The 21775-nt window shown below is 37.1% G+C and overlaps 1 protein-coding gene across 1 annotated transcript in view; it reads left to right on the top strand.

The window, feature by feature from the left end:
* Positions 1 to 20490, top strand: part of LOC104074932 (serine/Arginine-related protein 53-like) — a 44883-nt gene extending 24393 nt beyond the window's left edge. The window contains exons 4-6 of the mRNA XM_009575240.1: positions 6752 to 6922; positions 19868 to 19976; positions 20293 to 20490. Of these exons, the coding sequence (XP_009573535.1) occupies positions 6752 to 6922; positions 19868 to 19976; positions 20293 to 20490 (478 nt within the window). The remainder of the gene's footprint in view (positions 1 to 6751; positions 6923 to 19867; positions 19977 to 20292) is intronic.
* The last annotated feature ends 1285 nt before the right edge of the window (positions 20491 to 21775 follow it).

The following is a 21775-nucleotide window of genomic DNA, read 5'->3' on the forward strand; positions in this document are numbered from 1 at the left end:
ACCTATAAGATATAGTTCAATGCTTTAGTGCAATATAATTGGGGAAATACTAAGCGACACTGACCTCATTTCCTTTAGAACAATGAAAATTAATAGTTTCACGTTTTATTAGGCTGATATTCCAGATGTAGTGTACATTTAATTAAGTGTAGTTTCCTTTTGGTTATGGTATGTGTATCTGCTTTTTGTCGCAAATTCTTTCTAGTTTTACAGTTTTCCACATGTTTTCTTTCACCATTTATGATTTTTTCAAAGCAGAGCTATAAGGATTTAAATCACTTTAGCATGCAGCAAAACAGTTCCCATTCAAACAATAAACGCCATTTTAAAAAGCCTTTAGATCTTCTGTCACTTCATAAATATAAATGTATAAAAACATTATGCAGTTGTAGTGCCCACCTGCTAATTAAATGCAGATTTCCTCAAACTTGTTTTAAAATCTGCTTATTTGTTTCAACTCTGTCTCTGTTCAGAATACATATGGCCCTTGTGAAACTAATTATGCTTATGGAGCAGCTGTTAAATTTAGTGCAACTAATTTTATCCAATATTTTACATTTTAATTGATTACCTGTGAAGAAATTAGCAAATTAACACTTATTGTGCAGTAACTGAATGGGCTTTTATGGATACTTTCAATTTTTACAAGTGGACTAAGTGTTGATGGAATAAAGACGTTTCTTAGGATTTTAGATAGGAAAGTTATTGGTTAGCCTTGATTATCTGGTGTGAGAATTTAGGGATACTGAGTGATGCCAAGCATCTGTGTGTTCTGTAACTTAGACATGAAAAGCAGATTGGAAAGTAATAGCTTTTCACAGAATTTTGGTAACATATGGGCTTATCTGGATCTAAGAACTCTTTGAAGATCTTTGAACTTGACTAAATGACTTAACCTTTGGCATGGTGGGTGGGTGTTTTGTGTGTGTTGGTTTGGGGGGAAGGGGGTGTGCAGTCTACTCTCCAGCTTGATTTATTTTTTTTTTCCCTCCAGTAGTTCTATAATTTGAACACTTTGGGACTTGCTTTAATATGAATAATTTGGATTGGTTTTATTTTTCAACATAATAAAATAAAAAAATCTTTATTCTCTGCTTGATCTGTGGACTTTCATTCTTGTTTACTGATGAATTCTTGGCAGCTCCATTTCACAAAGTTGTATCTTTATTTCCTGTTTTGTATATATTGCAAGGTATTTTAATAGTAATTCATAGTAACATACAGGTGAATTTGTTCATGCTACAAATGGAAATGTACCACTGAGTAGCAAATTCAGTATACTTTAATTTTCACTTTATGAAATTATCTTCCACTGTCAAGAGCCTATTTTGGATTTAATATAGGCCTTATGGAAGTTTGCATAAAGAGTTCTTAAAACAAATACTTCAGGATTTTGGGCTTGTAGGCAAAGAATAAAGACAGCTATCTTATTAAAATGGTAACATACTGTAAAATGAAGTTTGTGGCATTAAGTGGAGCTTTCCGTCATGCCTAAGCCTGGCACTGTGAAGGTGCAGGTAACGGCCCTCCAGTTTGAGGTCAGCCCTTGCTCATCTGCTGTTACCGAGAGGCTCTACCCCGTGAACCCAGCCTGTGCTGCTGGGGCATGACACTACTAAATACTGGATGTATTTTAAGTAATACGAAGCATCATTTTTCATGTTGGTCTTGATCTTAATTTTTTAATTACCTGCAGCCTTGGTGTACTAGAGAAAGACCAGTAGCCTTACCTGAAGTTGTCAAAGCACGATCTACATTTCTGAGGTTTCATTGTTCAAATTCTGCAGTGGACGTTAGAGACTGAATGTTTCCTCTTCCTTTAAAAGGAAGAGGCGGGGGGAGAAAACAGCATGGAAATTAAGTAGCGAAAGCTATTTGGATTGCAAAGTCAAAGACTTGAAGCTTACAATATTCCAGACTTGCTTTTAAATGTTGTCTTAATTCTGTCCTGATGTCTGCAGGATGGTATCTGTTCGTGCAGTCACTTACAGTTAGCCAGTGGTTTCAGACAAGACCAAGCTAAATGGGGAATCATGGCTTCTTCATTGAGTAGTCCTCTTGTCACCTGGTTCATTGAAGCTTGTGTTTGGTGTTGCAAAACTAGTCTTGAATGGTATTAACAGGTGGGTTTAATTAGCCTGGGATGTAAGAGAGATTGGAGCTTCCCTCAGAGCTGGAGGAAATTAGGCAGGTTTTACATATTGAAGTCTTAGAACAGTTGCATGTAGGAGGGAAAATTTAAGTGGCAGTTCGTTTTGGGAGTACTTGCCAATAAATAAAATCCCAGGAAGAGTAGTAACATCTGCCTGTATACAAACACAGCACATCCTTTTGCATACTTTGTGGGAAACTGTGCTTTTCCTTCTTTGTATTTTTTTAATGTTTTTATATAATTTCTTTGCTTTCTGAATACCTATTTTTGGCCTCTTAGTATATGGTGTTGCGTACCTTTCACTTCCTTCTTGCTAGGAATCTAATCTCTTTAGCTTCATTTATTTTTCTTAACTTTATTGCATCAATAATCTCATTTTTGTTCTCATGTTTAAAATACTTGACTTTTTTTCCCCCTTAAGATTCCATCTTACGCCTTTTTTAAAAGATAAAGTGAGTCTCTTTTTTGCTTATTCTTTTGGTCCATCTCTTCCTTAAGCTTTTCAGTTTGGGGAGGAAGAAGCCTTAGCTCATATTTTGTTTTTTGATGAATGCAGGGGAAACCTGTTTGTAGGCAAAACCCATTACCTTTTTATTTTCCTAAGTGTTTTGCAGTTCCCACTTGTCCCTATGAGACTTGCACTGCAGAGTCCGTATACATTTCAGTGCTTGTGCATTTTCATAGCCTAGTGAGGTACGGTTTTATGCATTCTAGAAGTGACGCAGCATTCACTCAGTATATCAGTATAATTGTGGCTTTTGCTTCCATCATAGCTAATCATCATTTCCTATGGCACTTCATAGAAACTGAGAGCTGTCTTAAGAGCGCACAGACTAGCAGAGATCAAGAAGATTGTGTTCTTACCTGCTTAAGCTCAGCAGTTCTTATATGGTTTATTGCTGGCTTCCTGTTAATTCCGGTTCAGTTTTAGAAGTATTGCTGGCAGAACTTATTTTATCATGTAAGATGAAATTGTTCTAGAGAATTATACTGCAAAGTTTGTTATTTTTGCTATCTTATGTCTGTTATCTTAAAGTATTTAGTCTCTGTGTTTCCTTTGTTTCATCAAAATGTGGTAAAACTGCATAATGCGTCTTAACTCATAATAAACTAAGCTGTTACTTAGATAGTTGAGCAAATATATTTTAAAATTTTCATGCCTCTACTTGTGTGAGAAGTCCCTAAGATTTTTTTCAGGCTAGCAGAAGACTTAAAAAGAGTTGAGATTCAGCTTAAATTTATTAATAAAACTGTGTGTTGTGGTTGCCTAGTGGTTTTTCTAATAGTCCTCCATTACTATGACTTTAGATAGATTGTAAAGGAGAAAGATTAATACAAGATAAGCTTTTCCAAAAATATTCATTGCTGTACAACATTGGAAACACAGTAGTTACCCCAGTTTAAAAATGATTAACAGAATCTAAGTTTCACTAGCATTCAGGAACTGAAAGGAGCATTAATGTTAGACTGTTCCTTCTTTCTTTGCCTCAGTTTTCCTTATTTAATTCACCCCTATTCATGACTGGGTATCTTTCTGTATTTCTGGAGTTGTGTTGTTTTATCTGTGCTTTATAAATACTGTTTGCAATCAGTATAAATAAATAAAATGAACTTAGCAGGCAGAGTTCGTTTTATTTGGGAGGGCTGTAGCTCTGCAGCGTTAAGGGAAAACAATGAAAAATTAAATATTTGCAAAGAACTTTGTACAATGATGGAAACCCCAGGAAAATTCATCTTTGGAGGAGGTCAGGCTATGTCTCTGTGCGGATCCATCACAGGTCAGTGTGGCTGGTGTTTACCTGGTGCTACATCAAGAGGCTGTGTTAGGATGTGCTTGTTTCTATCCCTCAGTACTCCTGTCTTGCCTGCTCTGTCCTGTACCGAGCAAATAAACCCTGGGTACATCTTAGCTACCGGAGACAATGTATAGGAGAGACTCTGCAGGTTGATTCAGGTGCAGCAGAATACACTAGATCCACTTTGCAACTTTTTTTCTGCACTGTTCCCTCTATAGATCCCCTAAAATAGGGCATCGCAGTCAGTTTGGGTCTGCAGCCCACGAAGGCAGCTGGACTTGACACCTGAACTGCCCTGAAGACCCTTCCACATGTGCTAACTTGTTATCTGAGCTAACAAGTCTGACCAAACTGAATTTGTCTCTGCATGAAGCCAATTCTGGATTGTCTGCATCTGTGCTCTGGGCTGATCTACAGCCCAGATCAACTGCTCTGATAACTGAAGGATTGACTGAACTAATGTGTCCTGCAGAGATGGCTTGTGTGGAGTAGAACTTAACATTTTTGTTAAGATCTTCACTGTAATATCCCGTTGATAGTCATCTGCCTGCCTCACCTGCGTGACTGGGAAAGGGAACACAAGCTATATCGGCTATTTTCTGTAATTGTGAAACCCAAAGGATAAACAATGATTAGGGATCACTCTAGGCTAATGAATTTTATGGGTGCAAAAGATTGCAAATGGAAGAACAGTGACAGCTTCTGTAAACAAGATGTTTATCAGTTTGTCAATGCTGTTATAAGTACATTATTACAAATTTGATGCAACAAGTGTACTTTTAGTTTTTAAAAGCTGTTTTTCTGTATATAAATTGTACCTGCCATTTGTTCTACTTAGACACGTGAACAAACAGAAATCTAAGATTTGAGCATCCAGCTAATCTGAACTGAATTTGCTGTTTTTGCACCTGTGAAAGGTAGATGTGAAATCAAGTTCAAATTTGAGTTGAGAAAATAAGCTCTCTAGCAATAAATATTTTAGATTCCTCAGTTATTTCTGTTTGAAGGACTATGCCCTAAAGTAAGGAGAAGCCTTGCATCAAATGAAGGTGATTTGTGTTGCTACAGGGCTTTTTGTTTGTTTGTTTCGTTTGGTTTTTTTACTGTTTCTGACTTTGCATCTTACCTGTAGAGTTCTCAGAAATCAAGGTTACCTTTGAATAGTAAATGTCCGTAGGGCAGTGGTCTGTAAATCTGTGCCTGCCTCATCATGATGCTCGTAAAACCAGTGTCTGTGTGCCAACCAAAAAATAGATCTAATATCCAGAATACTCTTTTAGGTCAAAACTTCCTCTACCTGAGGACTAAAGAATGGATGGATGCTTCTTAATGTGTGATGACATAATAAAAATCCATTTTGAGACAGAAAATGCTCTATAGTTCATAATATGCCACTTAAGTGGTAATTCGATCTATTGTATTAGCGCTAATAGTGTGACCGACAATAGGAGGTACTGTGTTGCAAGAGATGCCAGCTGCTGAATGAAATGTAAAACTGAGGTTCTGACCTCTGGTGCTAGTCTGAAAGCCTCGATGGCAAGAACAGGTATGTTAACCCCAGTATGCTGGACAAATTCCAGACTCAATAACAACATTCTTCCTAAATGTAATTTATAGCTTCATCTGGATGTAGTATTTTCTTTTGCTTATTCTATTGTTGAGTTTTATTAAACAGTTGTTGCCTTTTAAATTGAGTGATCTTTTGTATATGATTTTGCTTTTAAAGGCCTTTGGAGTTTTGCATTCCAAGAGGTGCTAAATTAATTTTTTATACTGTTTTAAAAAATGCCCTTCCCCCCCAACTCTCTCAGTACTTAATGAAACTTTTCAATGAGGTGCCATCAGAACTTTTATCAAGATGTAATAGAAACTAATGCAAACTTGAACTGCTGTTTTCCTAAATATTCATTGTCTATAGCTCATTGTACCATAGAAAAGATGTATTGATCCATGATAAATTATAAATTAAAATTTAGAAGATCATCTAAAAGAAATTTGGGAATAATGAAAAGCGGTTTTTTGGGTACATATAGAAACAGTCATATTGTAGTACTTCTTGATCTTTTTTCATTCAAGTATATCAGTAACAACATACATTTATTACAGAGGAATGGATAACATGATTGAGAACAGAGTATCCTATAGCCACGTAGGAGTTTGTAGCCAAGAACCAAATATGTGCACAAACCCTTGCACCTGTACGCAGTTTCTTGCATTATTGGGCCTGTAGGGTTGGCCTATTTATAGGTCTTCTGCAAAGTGTGTTTCAAATCTGAATTTGATATTAAGAAGCTGCGTGCAAGTGTCAGCTCTGCAGGCTAAAGATGGGGGGTTGGACATGTCACTTCTGGTTTTTTCTGGGTTTTGTTGGAACACAGAATCATAGGATTGTTATTACTACTACTGTATTTAATATGTAAATACAACACTTAGTAGCAACTGTAAATTCTTTGATTATTTGCTGAGCTAAATTGATCAGAACTTAAGAATTTAAAGTTTAATGTTCAAGAAAAAATTTCCTTCCTTTCCTTCTCCAATAGCTCCAAAGATTACTTTGGTAGTACCAGGTTACTTTGTTAATGGGTGAATATTACGTAGTGTGGTTTAATTTATTTTGCATTCTTCCTTCAGAGTAGAAGCAATGCTTTCTTTTTTCACTTTTCTTTTGATAAACTCTCAGGTTTTTGTTTAAAAGTATTAAAATCTTTGAAAGTGTGTTTAAAATAGTTGGACTATATAACATATCTAACATACAGTGAAAAATGTATGACTGCTAAATTTTAATACTATGGATTTTGTGTAGATCACGATCAAGACCTCGTCAACGTTCTTATAGTCGAAGTAGTGAAAGATCCACTCATAGGAGAACTCATAGCGGGTCTCGTGAAAGAGAGCGGCGTAAAGGCAGAGAGAAAGAAAAAATAAAAGAGAAGGGCAAAGGAAAAGAAAAGGAGATATATGGCACGAAGCATGGGTAAGTGAAATGACAAACAATATAACTGTAATAAAATCAGGGAACAATTTAGTGTCGTTTTACTTTTTTGTAATCAGTTTGCTTTATAGTACGTGATATATAAACTAAGTGGAAATTATTTAAAATCTTTGAATAGTGTGATTCTTAGTATTTTAAAATTCTGGAACGTGACAACATTTCAAACTAAATGATGGTTTGATTTACAATTCTTTTTTTCCCCTTGATTTGCAAATATGTTAAATAGCTTTCTTCAATTGATTAATATAAATATTTTTCCAATACATAATAACCGCAATTTAAGGAAAAAATGAGGAGTGTTGGAAAGCACAAAGACTATTTCCTACGACAAGATGGTTTTCACTGTTCACCACCCCCCCCGCCCTACGTTGTCAGAAGTTCCTATTGGGCTTCATTTGTGGCTCAAAGTACAGTTTCAGCAGAAGCACTTGCTATGGGTGAATGACGGACTGCCTTTCAAAACCTGCTGTCAACCTAATTTCTGCTTGAAACGACTTGATCTTGTTTGTACAGATTTCAGAAAAGGCAATTTATGTAATTACCTCTGCTTTATACACCTTGATCTCATGCAACCTTTACTGTGATGTTTATCTTTTCCCTGTTTATGTGATTGGTTTCAAAAAGGAAGACACTGGTGTGTCACTTCATGAATTTCTCTTTGGTGGATTCCCACTGAAACGCTAAATGGGAATTTCTAGAGTGGCATCCTCCACCCAAGTTCATGGAGGTATCTCCCAATTACCTCCCTGGTTTTATGGCTTGATGATATTAGTTATTTAGTCTCTCAGATATCATTACCTACTTGCCCATGGTTATAGCATTGATTATGTAAATATTCAAGATTAGCTATTTGCATGTTTTTTTTCTTATTTGCAATACTTTGAGTGGCGTCTTCCACTCGTTTTAAGGGATACTTCCTCATTTTACTAAAACGTGGGATATTCGTCTCTTCTTGTTGTGGATGTTTTGAGCAATCAGTAGCATTTAATATAAACAGAACCATCATAAAAAAGATGCCTTTTACCCATTTACCTGAAGTTCAAGTATATTTTGATACTTCTAGAAGACTTGAGGAGGAGCTGGGATGTTCCAGCCAAAATTGTTTTTTTTTTAATTGAAATAGAAGAGTAGGGAAAGAATTCATACTGAGCACCTAATGTGAGAGATTTTCTGGACTTCGTGTAGAAGCACGTCTTAAATCATGCTGGAGTATATAGCAGTGCTCTATTAGCATACTGCCCGGCTTTATGTCCTTTTATAACAAGGATCAATATCAGATAGCTGTAGGAAGAACACAGAAGTGCCCAGAATTTTTTTGGAAGCAAGCAATTTACCTTTATATTTTGATAACTTACAAAATTGCTTATGCTAAATTTTCAAAACAAAATGCCCTGTTTGGGTCATTTCCAAGGTAGTTAGGACAAAGAGTACAAATTGATAATAGAAATATTTTATGACATCAGTCCATTTTCCTCTGAGCTCAGGTACTGACTGATAGGCTTTGTACAGGGATTTCTTACTTGGAGCATTATTAGACTACAAAATGAAATGTACCTAGGATAATGTTGATATAATCTGTGCTTCATAAACTTTTCTGAGGGGGGACGACATGTTTTTCAGTTTAATCAAATAGTGATCAAAGTATATCTGTACAGCTTTTTCCCTTTACAGTTATTTGTCATTCTGAAGATTGAGACTGTATCAGTATCGCATTATTGTTTGTTAAAGGCTTTACAAAGCAACATGTTTGAAAACACAGAGAAGACAGAGCTCTTTGGTGCAATTGCTATTTGCAATTACTGCACAATTATGTGTCAATGGAATATCCTGTTATGGAGCCCAGTGAGAGTGAATTGGGAACCTGCAGTTTTCCTTCCTAAATGCGTACGTGTAGGAACAAAGAGGGTTAGTGTAGTTTCTCTTTGCCTTGTGTGTGCTCCAGGAAAATGAGGCCAAGAAAGATGTTTTATAGTTGTACTTCTGTATGAGGCTTCCTCAAGCCTCCCAAGCTCTCAGCTTTCTTCCTCTGTATCATTTATTTATGTATTTATTTTCTTTTTGGATGAAAAGTATGGGAAGGAAAAGACGTCCTTGGCCAAGGAAGCTTACCTGTCCTTACTTTATAGATGTATAGGAAGGAGGATGGTACAACGCAAAGTGAGTGAACCTTTTGCCTGTGTAAGTCTACTGGCTTCTGGCATTTTTTTCTTTGTTTTCTGCAGCAGCAGGGAGATTCGATCGTTCATTTGTTCTGTCTTGATGCTCGTTTCTGAGGAAAGCACCAAGATAGAATTTTTTTGTTTTCCAGTAACTGTAAGGCCTTTTGTAGTTGTCTGTGGTCAACAGAAGGTAGTAAGTTGGTTTTGCTGATATTTTTTGAGGGTACATGTTATAATTTAGGATTTTTGTCTTGTAGTGATGTCAGATGTCCTCTTGTGGGTATGGTTAGAATTATAAGTCTTGTTATAGCTTGCCTCTGCAGCCGAGTGTCTTAGCAGATTCTGCGACTGTTGCCGGTCTGCTGCAGCACAACGGTTCGCTGCCTTGGCTGGAATGTCACTGCTCACCCAATTGACTTGATGCTGGAGTAGACTAAAGCACTAAAACGATTTGCTCTGTCAGCTGTCTTGATCGGAGAGACAGTAAACAGAGATAGGTGATGCCTCCTGTGTTTTTTCTTGTTTTAAGTTGGATCCAGTTTGGACAAGAAAAAAAAAAGTATTTTATTTTTCCTCCTGGCATATTCTGCTGGAACTAACACAGTGATGGTGCTGGTTTTTCAACTTGTTCACATTTTTTTTTTTTCTCTGAAGTATGAGGAAGTCTAAATGGACACCAAAAAATGACTGTCAGGTGTACATGTGGATGTGAAATATTGAGAAGAATCTGTTGTGGATGACTCTTCAGGTGAATGAATTTCTAGATCTAGTGTTTAGATCAGCACTGAAAGTAATTATTTTACAGAGTCTTTCTAGAAATTCTAACAGCAGGGGATCTGTAGAGGGAAAAAAATAGTCCTCTGACCTCTGTATTTGGAATAGATCCTTACAGGTACTCCAAGACACATCACGGGCCAGATCTAGTTTTCGGTTTAAATTCATGTATGTTTGGAATGTATTTATTGAAAATAGCTACTTTAAAGTTATGATGAAGATCATCCTAAAGCCAGATTGTGAGAAGATGGAATATAAATTATCATGTGCTAGTTGACTTCATAGTTTTACTTTGTATAAAAGAAGGCATTTCAGTTTGTCAGCACGGCAGGTTATCTGATGTAAGTAGTCATATATTTGGGACTTGACTGTTCCTCTAAAGTGGAGAATCAAAATGCAACTTTTGCACTAATTAAGGAGCAAATGGTTTCATTTGTTTGTGGCTCATATAAACTCTGAAGATAATTTTCTTTTCTGCGCTTGGGTTTTATATGTTTGTAGATATGAGGGGAAAAGGCTTGTGTTTGGTTTTTAAATCAGGGCAACTTTAGGTTCTTCAAAGTAGATCTTGTCTTTACAGTAAACATCTCAAGAGAGATTTCAAGAGTAAAAAAATTTTGCCATAGTAATTCGGTTGTCGTCCTTTGGCATTCTCCATTTCAGTGAAGATTCTTTAAGGTTGAGCACTGAACTTCTTGAGTATTGGCGAAGTGTCAGCTGTTTCATGGAGACAGGCTGCATTACAGTCGTAGCAAAACGGCTGAACTCTTATGTTCTTACAATCTGAAATGTTTTAAGGGATGTACTATTTGTTCAGCCATTACGGAGGGAGATTGTGGTAACAGCTGCTTTGAATTTGGGTTGGGAAGCTCATTTACAGCATCTGACAGTACTTGGTGAAAAAACCTGGCCTTAAGAGCAGTCTATCAAGCTTTGAAATAGTTTTGTAGTCACTTAAAAGGTAAAGCAACGCAAATTCAGAAAGCGTCCCAGCAGCACACCCTAAATATTCATAAACAAAAAAATGATCTGTCTTTCAGATTATCAGAATTATTTCATTTCCAGTGAAAACTCTTTTCAAAATAAAGCTGACGACAAGCAGGTAGCAAGAAATGTTCTTAACTAGTTCATATTCAACGGCTGCAGTACTACTTACTTTCCTTCCATTTTGCGTAACCTGAACTAACCAGTTTGCTTTTGCTGCTTTGGTCTCCTAATCTCATAGTAGTTGTTCGAACTGTGTTCCCCCTTTTTTTTGTTTTGTATTTCTGTTGCAGTACATGGGTGAAAGAGCTTTATTGCCTGGAAGGATATAAAAAAAATGAAATCAATAGATGGTATGGCTTTTTCTGAATAACTGTTGCCAGCATTTCCAAAGTAAAAGCACTCACTTGGCCTTGCAGCCTTTTCTATTCATCCAGTCTCCCAGGCCAAGTTCCAAATCATATTTCTCTGTTTGTAGTAACAATATTGTTCTCTAGTTATGACCCAGGACTGCAGTAGTGATGTTGTGCCCATTATTGCCTTGGACCGTTACTATATACTAGAACTCTACCAGTGCTCATACTTTGTAATTAGCACGCACATGGCTGGCTGTCCTGTTCTCATGAAAGTTTAACTGACAAGTGCTATATCGAGGTGTTACCACACCTTTGTAATTTTTACAGAACACACTGTATCTATTGATATATTATGAAGTGTTATAAATAAAAAGGAATTGATGAAATAAGGACCAACATACATTTTGTGATGCATTATAATTTTGTTAACTCCGCAAAACTTTATAATGCGTAGTCGACATCTGGTGTCTAGTTCTTACCAACAAGTTTTAGTCTAGTGATTTTCTTTTATTAAATTTTTGTTTATTTGAAAAAAGCAAAACCTTAGTGTTCTTTGTTCCGCCAAAGTAGTTTATCAGGTCCTACATTTGGCTGTCCCATTTCCTGTTTTTCTTCTCTTGGTTTCATTTTTTTCCCTTGCAAAAACGAATCTTATGCGAGAGTATGCACTCTGGGCTAAAACAGAAAAATGGAGAGCATCGATCAGGAAAGGTCACTGAATAGAAAGGGAAGAGCCTTGTCTCTGCATCAAAGGAATGGGACAGGTTGGGTTTAATTTCCAATGACTTATCCAGAAGGGAGTTGCTGTTCTCATAGTAGGCCCTTGCTGTGTGGTTTTGATTGATTATGGGAAAACTAATGATAGTCCTCCTGGAAGTATAATGATGTACTTTGTCCTATGAATCTGATTTAAAAAAAAAAAAAAATTTAAAAAACCCCAAAACCTTGTTGGTTGTTTGGTAAAGCTGAATTGCACTAATTTCTAGAAAGAAACATACGCTTAAAAATAAGATTTGAACTAATGACAGTGGGGGTTTTATTACAGAATCCTTTCTTCCTATTGAAAAAGATTCTGTCCCAGCAAAATAGGAAAACAAGGTGCTAGATACAGTCTGGATTATCGATCAAATGCTAATTTATTGAAAGTACTGTATTTAGAAAAGGTAAGTTACAGGTAAGCAAAACAGCTTTCTCCTGTTAAAACAGCGCCAATATTACTTGAGCTCTGTGGTTCAAGACTGTGGTTGGAAGAGGTTCAAGCTTCAGCTCCTTCTGATCCTTTCTGGTGGGGTCTCCAGGTGCCTTAGGCTCATGTACCATTGCCCCCCTAAGATGAAACAATCTTAGCTTGCTTTTTCTGACATGCAAATGTGATGTATATGTATGGTTTTTATTCTGGCGTCCCCTTAGATAAGACTAAAGCAGGCTTCCAGCCAGTCCCAGAATGTAATTTTTATTTTATGCATGTATGGCACCTATGGGATGTTTCCTTACCACTGTCTTTTAGACTTCCTGACACACATTTTGTTTCCTTCTTTTTCCTTCATTTGTGACTTGTTTTAAGAGGTAATAAATCATGTTCACTGGAAGGCAGCAATTATTTGCTTGTAATGAAATAGAGCAACCCTTCTTCCCCTCCCATGTTTCTCTGGCTTCAAAGCTTAATACAGCGGTCCAGTTTGAAAGCTTTGTTCTTTATTGTATGGTGTATGAATTGCTAATACAGTATTAGCTAGACTATAGCCCGGGTCTTGGACGTTAGTGACCTTGTAAAAATGCATTATAGATTGTGAGGTGTTTTTTCTAAATGTTGTAAGGTGGCTTATTTGACAAGCGTATTAGCACTGCAGTTTTGTCTTATATATGCAATGAGATATTTTCTGTAGTACTTTAAAGGTATCAACATAAGTAACTGTTCTTAACGTGTATTCTTCTAAGGTGGTATTAAATCTGGGAAATAGGTACATTTTTAGTATTTCTAAAAATAATGGTACGTAGTTCTGTTAAATCATGACTTGAGGACTAGATCAAAGTGACGTACGAAACTTGTCATCAAATGCCTCGAGGCTTTGTTAAAATGGCCACGTCGTTCACAGGGAGAGCTGAGGCTGGGTTTTTGGCGGTGGATGGGGTGTGCTGTGTGGTCGTTGCGCGACATACTTCTGTCACGTTCCACAAGGTGGACCTGATGACTGCAAATCATGGCTTGCAGGCTGCTGTGAAAGCTCAGTCACTAAGGGTGTTCCTTCCACCCCCAGATCCCGCGTTTAGACCAGCAACTTTTGCATGCTAGTAGTCTTCAGATGTCAAAGTCTTCAAAACCAAATTGTTTTATAGTACTGATTTACTTGAACATGTAATTATACCACTGCAATATTTTTTCCACTAAATTTTTTGCTAATCAAAGCATTACATTCATCTTTTATTTATGCTTTTTTTTAATTCACTTGGTTTAAAACAACTTGCATACATGTTTTCATTGACCTGTATGTGTGTGCTGTTGAATTTGATGTTTAAAGTCTTGAATAGCTTAAAAACATGCAAGTTCTGGCATTCTGAGACATGCTTTTCATAAGGATCGTTGTTCATTGTTGAAGTGGGGGGAAAAAACCTACTAAAAACTTGTTAGCTTTAAATAACTTTTACTAGATTTATGGGTTTCACCCTAGCTTTCTTAGTAGTGGAATTTTGGATTACTTTTTAAAGTGTTTTTGACAATTTTTAATGGAATAAATTAAGAGCAGCTTCTCAGTTGTTATGAAAAAAGAAGTGTTGTGCCATTAATCAAACCCGACCACCATTTTAATTTCTGATACCTGATAAGGCTATTGATACATTTGTGCATTAATGGTTTCACAGCTCCTTAAATATTTTGACAGATATTACAGAGCTGAAGAGTTATTTTTTCAAATACAGTCTTCATTTTTCCTTTTAATTCCGTATGTTAGGTTTTTAAATATTTGCTGAGGTCCCTCTGTCTAGGGGACCTTTTTCAGCGGCATTTAACCAAAGCACTTGCAGAGTTTTGTTTTCTGTGCTCAGCCCTGGCAGCGTCCCAGCAGGTTCTGCTGACGGTACTTGGGTGATAAATGCCTGTTGATGAGCTTCGCGGTGCTTGGCAGAAGCCATTAGAAGTAAATTGGGAATATTGGACTTCTCAGAGTTTGACAGCAGTCAGACACTCCTGGAGCTTGTCAGGTTTTTTTTTCTCACCTCTTTCCACGCTATGCAGTAGGAAGTCATTTATGGTAATTTTCTCCTATTTGCATATAGGTTATAGAGTTCTGTGGTGCAAAGCGCGCTCAGAACTCCTTTTAAGTGTCTGTTCAGATCAAAGCAGGACTGTGTGATAGCTGTTGTCTGACACCAAGCTGTGTGGTGTTGTTTTCATTAAACATTTATCATACTTCCAATGTGACAGCAGGCAACTTTGTGCTTGGGTAACATGTTTTCATGCAAAATTTATTGAAAAAGACGAGATGTTGTAAAGAGATCTTGTTGCCTTTCACCGGTGGCGAAGGGTAAATGTTTGATTGGAAGGAACGATACTTCTAGCACGTTTTGGTTGTGCATTACACTGAAGAACTATGAAATGCTAGTCTTTTAATAGGCAAGTGAATATATTGAAAAATTGTTTATTCTGAGAAACTTTGCTTTGACAGACCACATGAACATTTTTTCATTTTGATTCTACTATATTTAATTGATAACGTACTACTTTAGAGTAAAGCACAATTGATTATTCATATTTAAGGAATATTTCATTCTTCCAGTGATGTATTTTTGTTTTGAAGCACTTCTACTGTAAACCAAACTTTTTCCAGCCTGAAATCAGAGGTTTTGCCCCTTCCCTTAATTAGGATGAAAAGGGAAAGATCTTGGATCCTTTGAGTTATACTAGTACATTTAAAGAAGTTTACCAGTAGGACACATCAAACAGTTATGATTTAGCAAGAAGTTAATTCATGTTATTGTTTAATCACTTTCAGCATTTCTGCGGCCAAGATACTCAACTTCCAAAAGACACTATGGTGCCTGCGTAACAAATTCCCTTTGCATGAATGTTCACCAGTATTTTTACTGAAAATATCTGTAATCCTACTTTTGTCATCATGTCATATTGCAGAAAATCTCCTGTTCTTTGTAACTAATGCATACTTTAGGCTTAATTGGTGCTGCCCCTTCGTGAGCACGCTGCAGGGGAGGACGCAGTGGCGGCTCCCTCCAAGTAGGTGCCCAGCAGCGCTGCGGTCCGGCAGGCTGCTTCCTTGGGCTACGGCCACCGACTTCTAGCTCCAGCAACGCTGCATGGCTGAAGGAAGCCTAAAGCTGCTTTTGCTCCTGTGTTGGGTAATGTCTGGGGGCTAGCAGGAAACCAGCGATAGGACGGGAGGAAATGGCCTCAAGTTGCACCAGGGGAGGTTTAGACTGGGCATTCGGAAAAACTTCTTCACTGGAAGAGTGGTCAGGCCTTGGAACAGGCTGCCCAGGGAAGTGGTTGAGTCCCCACCCCTGGAGGTGTTTAAAAGACGTGTAGATGAGGCGCTTAGGGACATGGTTTAGTGGGCATGGTGGTGTTGGGTTGACGGTTGGACTTGATGATCTTAGAGGTCTTTTCCAAACTTAATGATTCTATGATTCTATGAAAGGAGGAGCTCATGAAGTACATGTTCAATAGAGGTAGCCAGTACCTCCTCCTGCTGCTTGGGGTAAGCCTCTCCTTCAGAGCAGGGCCGGGGCAGTTCATCTCATCTCCGCTCTATACAGATGTGGTGCTGGCAGCTGCTGCCTCTGGTATGTTGTGAGCACTGGATCTCAGTTGCTGTCTGCAAGGCGTTTCACCTGCTGCCTGTGCTACTGCTTTTGGAGACTGAGAACAATTTTCTGTTTTTTCTGAGTGTACGAAATTAGTACATATTCTTACAAAGTTTGGTTATTAGAAAATAGTCCTGATGTGCATGGAATCCACAACTGCTGTTTATTATTGCAGTGAATAAATTTGTTAAAAAAGCTTTCCTCTATATAAAAAGGACTTTAAAAAAAAAATTCTTCTGTTTTTTTTTATTGTTGCTTTTCTGTTGCTTTCAGAGAAAGAATCTCTTTCTTCATCTGCCTCCTACCATGGTCCTAAAAAAGGGTTATGTAAGCAGGGAAAAATGAGAGGTAGGAGGTGGGTCTGCCATTGCTAATGTAATTTCCAAATGCTTTTTAACATGACACTACAGCCTGAATAGTATTGGTGATACAAGGCTGTTCTGCACAAAATTTTCATAAATCTTCGTACTTAATCCAAGAGTTGTGCTGCTGTAGCCATGACAGCTTAAGGTTATAAAAGAAGCAGAGTTGGCTGGGAAAAATAGTATCTTTCCTTTAGACCAACTGGTATAAGTAGGGAAAAATGGTCATGCTTTTAAGGACGTGAAATCTTCATCAGGTCTAACACACACTCAGCAATCATCAAGCTTAAATTCAGATCGGGAACCATTCTTCTGGGTGCAACATGTTTATGTTAATCGGTTAGACATAAGAAGGACGAGTAGCTTATCACTTCCCATACTGTCCATGGTGACAAGAGGTGCCGCTCAGAATCTGTAAAATGTTAGTGTTTATCTGATCCAATTATGCACATGCTGGTTCCAAAATATAATCTCTGTAGTTGTTGGCCTAAGGTATTTGTGTTCAATCATCTCTATTCACTTACAAATGGGATTTTGACACAGTGAAACTGATTTTGTCACTCTAAGACCTTTTCTTTAAAATCTTACATGACAAAATACATTTATCAAGTAGCAGAAATGGGCAAATACAAATTGATGTTCAGGGTACTACAACGCTTGTTTAATTTGCACTGCTCTCGGTCTCTAATTAATGAGTTATTTTTAATTATTTGGATTGTATTTAGAACTTACTTTAAAGAGGCTTACAAGGATAATATAGCAAAAGTATGTTGTGTTTATTCTGCAATTTAAGAGTTCAAAAGGAAAAATAGCATACTTCTCTTGTAAGTTTTGATTCAAAACATAATAACTAAGGATTGCTTCTGGGCTGAAACCTTGCATGCCATGTTTCAACCTTGATTATATTTTTGTTGTTGAGTTATATGCATCCTAGAATAGGTGCTTATAATAAAATTGTGACAGACCCTTATCTACAGTGGAATGAACAGTGTCACTAGTGAAAATGCCCTGTTCAAGAGTAGTAGAGTCTGTTGCCATATGTCCATATTAAACACAGTAATTAGTAGAAAAATTGTAGAACTACTTTAAAATCTGTTTAAAATTAGAGAATGCATTTTGAATGCTGAAACCAAACTACTTCAGTCCTGTGTTGGAAAATAGTTTGAGTACTTGTAGTAGAGCTTTCTTTGTTCTTTTGTCAGAGGGGAAAAATCTTTCCTTAATCCAAGTGTTTTTATTTTCAGTGTCTGGACTAAATTATGAGGACTTTATAACAGCTACAGTCACACTGCTGAGAGGTTGTTATAATAAAGTTTTAAGATGCCTGATAGTACTTATTAGTTACAGTATTTTATTTTGGTAGCTTCTTGAAGAATAGCAGATAATAAGCCTCTAAAATTTTATGAGAAGTTGAGCCCCTTTATCTGACCTGGAGTATCTTTCACTGCCAGCCAATTGCTTTGACTTCCTACGGAGTGGGCTTTCAAGGATCTTTAAGATGTATTGTCATGGCAAGGGAGTTATTTTTCCAGAAACAAAATTAAAAAAAAAAGCCCCCTCTATTTATTTATTTATGTTTACTGCTTTTACCTTTCTTTCTGTCTCTTGTTATCTTTTTTTTTTCTTTTTTCCCCCCAGCAATGTTTGTGCCTGACTTTGCTGTTATTCTGGTTACAAGGGTTTGCTTAAACTACTTGGGGAGCACACACTGATTGAGTTACACTTTCTTTGACATTTAATTTCGAAGAGTATTTCGGCCTTCTGCTCTGCAGCATTGGTTTTCCAGAAGCAGACCTGTGTCAGCCGTATCTCCTGTAGCACGGAGGAGCAGTGGTGGGTGCTCACGCAAGTGTGGTCCTCAGCGTTTTGATATGAAAGTTCCTTGGATGGAAGCTGATTACCTTCATTCTCTAGCAGTTAACTAGTTTTCACCCTTGAAATGTTCAATTTTGTTGACCAGTTTATTTGTAGTTTTTCCTTGAAAGAAATCTAGTCTCCTTTTACCCGACATAAGAAAAGAAGCTGGTGAGTGCCACTCACTTTAACCCTCATTCACGTTCCTCGGTTTCTTCCACTTACGATCACTCTGCTTGTGTTAGCAAGCGACTATGCAGTCTGCCAGCACTGCAGATTCTCGATGGGAAGCAGGGATGCCTTACCACGACTTGTATGAAAATTCCCTTAAGATAAGCTGTAGGTAGGAGAGTTGTAATGTAATGCTGTATGTAAGGGGAAAAAAAAAAAATCTTTTTTTCTCAGAGTTTAAAAGGGAGCAATGCATGGAAGAAAAAAGTTGAGTAAATGTGACTACATGGTAGCTCACCTTTTCCTGAAACGTCTTTTTTGTGTCATTAAATAATTACTAACTATTGTAATTAGTAAGAATAACTTTTAATGTTTATAACCTCTGAATCTGAAGGGATTAATGACATTGTGTTATTTTTGTTATCAGGAAGTGTCTCAGTAGATACTCCACCCTTTCCAGAGCTAAGTGTCAGCACATAGTGCAAGAGGCTGATGTACTATGGTGCTTCCCCACAGAGTATCCCAGTAAGAACAATCACTAGTTCCTATTTGTGTTGTTTTGTATCATAAACATTCATGAAGAGAAGAACTGAAAACATAATTAAAATGGAAGCATAGTAGAATTCTAGTATGATCAAACACTAACAAAATCCAGCTGGCCAGCATGTGGGATTCAGACTATTCTTTTTTAAAACATTTATCTCTGTTAATTCCAGAAAGACTCAAAATGTAGAAATGTGAAGTACAACATAACTTATGGTAGGAAACCTTCTGCAGTTGATTATTTTGTTATTTTGAACTGGAGAATTGACTATATGGAAAATATTTCAATTTCTTTATAAAAAAACAAAACTAAATTACTTCGGCATTTTTTTTCCTTAGTCAGAGTTCTATAATAAAAGTTAAATAAGTTTTTGAAATTATGAAGAAAGAGTACCATTATTTCAGATCCCTGCCTTACCCCTCCCCATGTTTTCCAATCCTGTATAGAAGAACTTTTATATTATGCTACCTCATGGGGTGCAGGTCTTAATCACTTCCATAGTGTAAGGTAAAAAGATTGCACTTTTGATACTTTTCTTCCAGAAAGAATTGAAGTCTGAGGCATCTCACTGAAAAGGAATAATTTAAATTTTGGTTTTTTTATATTACTTCTTCCTCAAATCTTAGATATACATTCTGCCCTAAAGGATAATTTCATATGCCTTCACTATGTTGACACAATTTTTATCACCATATTTTAAAGCTGCAGTAATAAAAGCAGATGTGACCTGTGCTGCTTTAACGCTTGTTGTAGAGCAAAGATCAGTATTCTTAACCATTTTTATAAAAATTTCTTAAACTTCCATATTTTGTTTGGACTTCTGTAGTGAGAATCTCAAGGGGGAGAGCAAATGGGGACAGATCTTCTGGACAGATGTCCTGGTGCTCTTTAATCTCTTTTAAACACAGAAGTGAAATCATGTGGATAAATATTTTAGTAGTGGTTGATCTTGTAGCAATGCATCGCAACAGTTCTTTCATTGAGGATTCTGTGGCAAAAGACAGTGAGACCTTGCATGTGAGTGAAGAATGTAGAAGAAATTGTCTAAACACTCAGGTGGTATGGGTTATGATGTAGCATTTTGGAAAAGTTGTCCATCAAATGATTGCTAGTTTTTTTTTAATACAAAAGGTGTATCTCTAGTCATTACAATTTTGTCTTTATATTTTTAAAGTTTATTCCTTCAGTAGTTGAATGATGGTTGTCTTGCTCACTCTATAGGCAGAAGGGGCATTTTTATGTGCTACAAGATGATGTTTGGACAGCAATACCACATTATGGCTTTTCTCAGCCTTTCATGAAGTGGACGTGTTTACTAACGTTTATCTCTCAGAACCCTACGCATTCCAAAGTGATGCTAAACTTCATGGACGCAAAGAAAACCTGGTGTTTGCATTGGCTGAGATCTGCTTGCACATCTGAGAGTGGAACAAAATGGGAGAGCAGTTTTTGTCCAGGAACTATGGAAGTAGATGACGGATTTGTCAGGAAGCCTATTCGTTCTCATACCCATACTGGAGGTTTTCAGTGACAGGGGTCCTCATGCTGCCTCACGAGTTCTCTTAATAGAATTCTGATCTAGAAATGTATAGATAGCACATGCTTAGTCCTCATTCACAGGTTTACAGCTGATTAAATGTTGCTATCATGAAGATCATGCATTAGAGTGGTTTTGCAGTTATTACACATAGCAAAATGCTTATAGCGTGGTACCTGCTGATTATAAATACTTCGTATTACTGCAGGCAGAATCCAAATATATAGGTAACTAAAGAAGTTACCTTGTACTCATGGTGGTTCTTTCAGGTGTGTTGTATGCAGATAGATTTCATAACTTGCCCTTTCAGAATTCTTGTTTTCTGATGGAAAAGGAATTGAGTAGTTTGGATTCCTTCCATCCAGATGCTCAAGAGAAAGATTCATGAGAGTATCCAGGACGCAGGGTGCTGATGGTACATAGAAGCATTTTAAGGGTGCTAGAAAAATGAGTTGATTAGCTTTGCCGGCAAAAAATGTTCAGGGTTTGGAAAACGGAAGGAAGCAGCTGAAAGGCCAAATGAGGACAATTTCCTCTACGGTAAGTCAGCCAAAGGGTAATGGGGAGCAGAGTAAGAGTTTGCCCCTGAAAAGGACAGAGATGTCCATATGCCCAGAGTAGCTCTAGGGTCACTTGCCTTTGACCTAGATTTGTTGCTATTGTCGTCTGAGCTGTGTTGGCCTTGTTTTTCTTTTGTTTGCTAAAAATCCCCTTTTAAGACTAAAAAGGATGGCCATTTATTTAAAGGGCTGTGACATTGAGACAGCAGCATATGGTATAATTTCTTTCACTACCAGACGGCTGTAAAAAAAAAACAGTGTGGATAGTACACGTGCATGACCTGTGGAGCACAACTGTACAGAAGATGTCAGAGAACCACTGAGTCTAGAAAGTAAATAGTTTTTACCCACAGAGTAACCGTTGCAGTTTCATTCACTGAGTACTTCTTGTACTAAGTACAAAAATACACGTTTTGTGTTCAAGTTCTGCAGTTCAGACTATCAGTTAGAGATGCTTGTTAAATTGGCTTCCCTGCTAAATTCATGTACTATGCTGAGGGAATTATAGTTCTCCATATTTACAGAAATAGGTTTTGGAATGCATTTGAAGGCAGTATCTTCAAAGACACACATTCTTTTAAGCTGTTTAAAATTTTCAAAACTATCCGGTCCTTAAAACTGCCAACCATCATGATTGTCCTTTTATAACTACATAATTTGCATTATCTTGGGTTTTTAAATTGAATAATTCCTTAAATACAGAGTATTCTTTCAGAAAG

Source organism: Fulmarus glacialis, unplaced genomic scaffold (assembly GCF_000690835.1).
Source record: "Fulmarus glacialis isolate BGI_N327 unplaced genomic scaffold, ASM69083v1 scaffold17613, whole genome shotgun sequence".
NCBI classification, from domain to species: Eukaryota; Metazoa; Chordata; class Aves; order Procellariiformes; family Procellariidae; genus Fulmarus; species Fulmarus glacialis.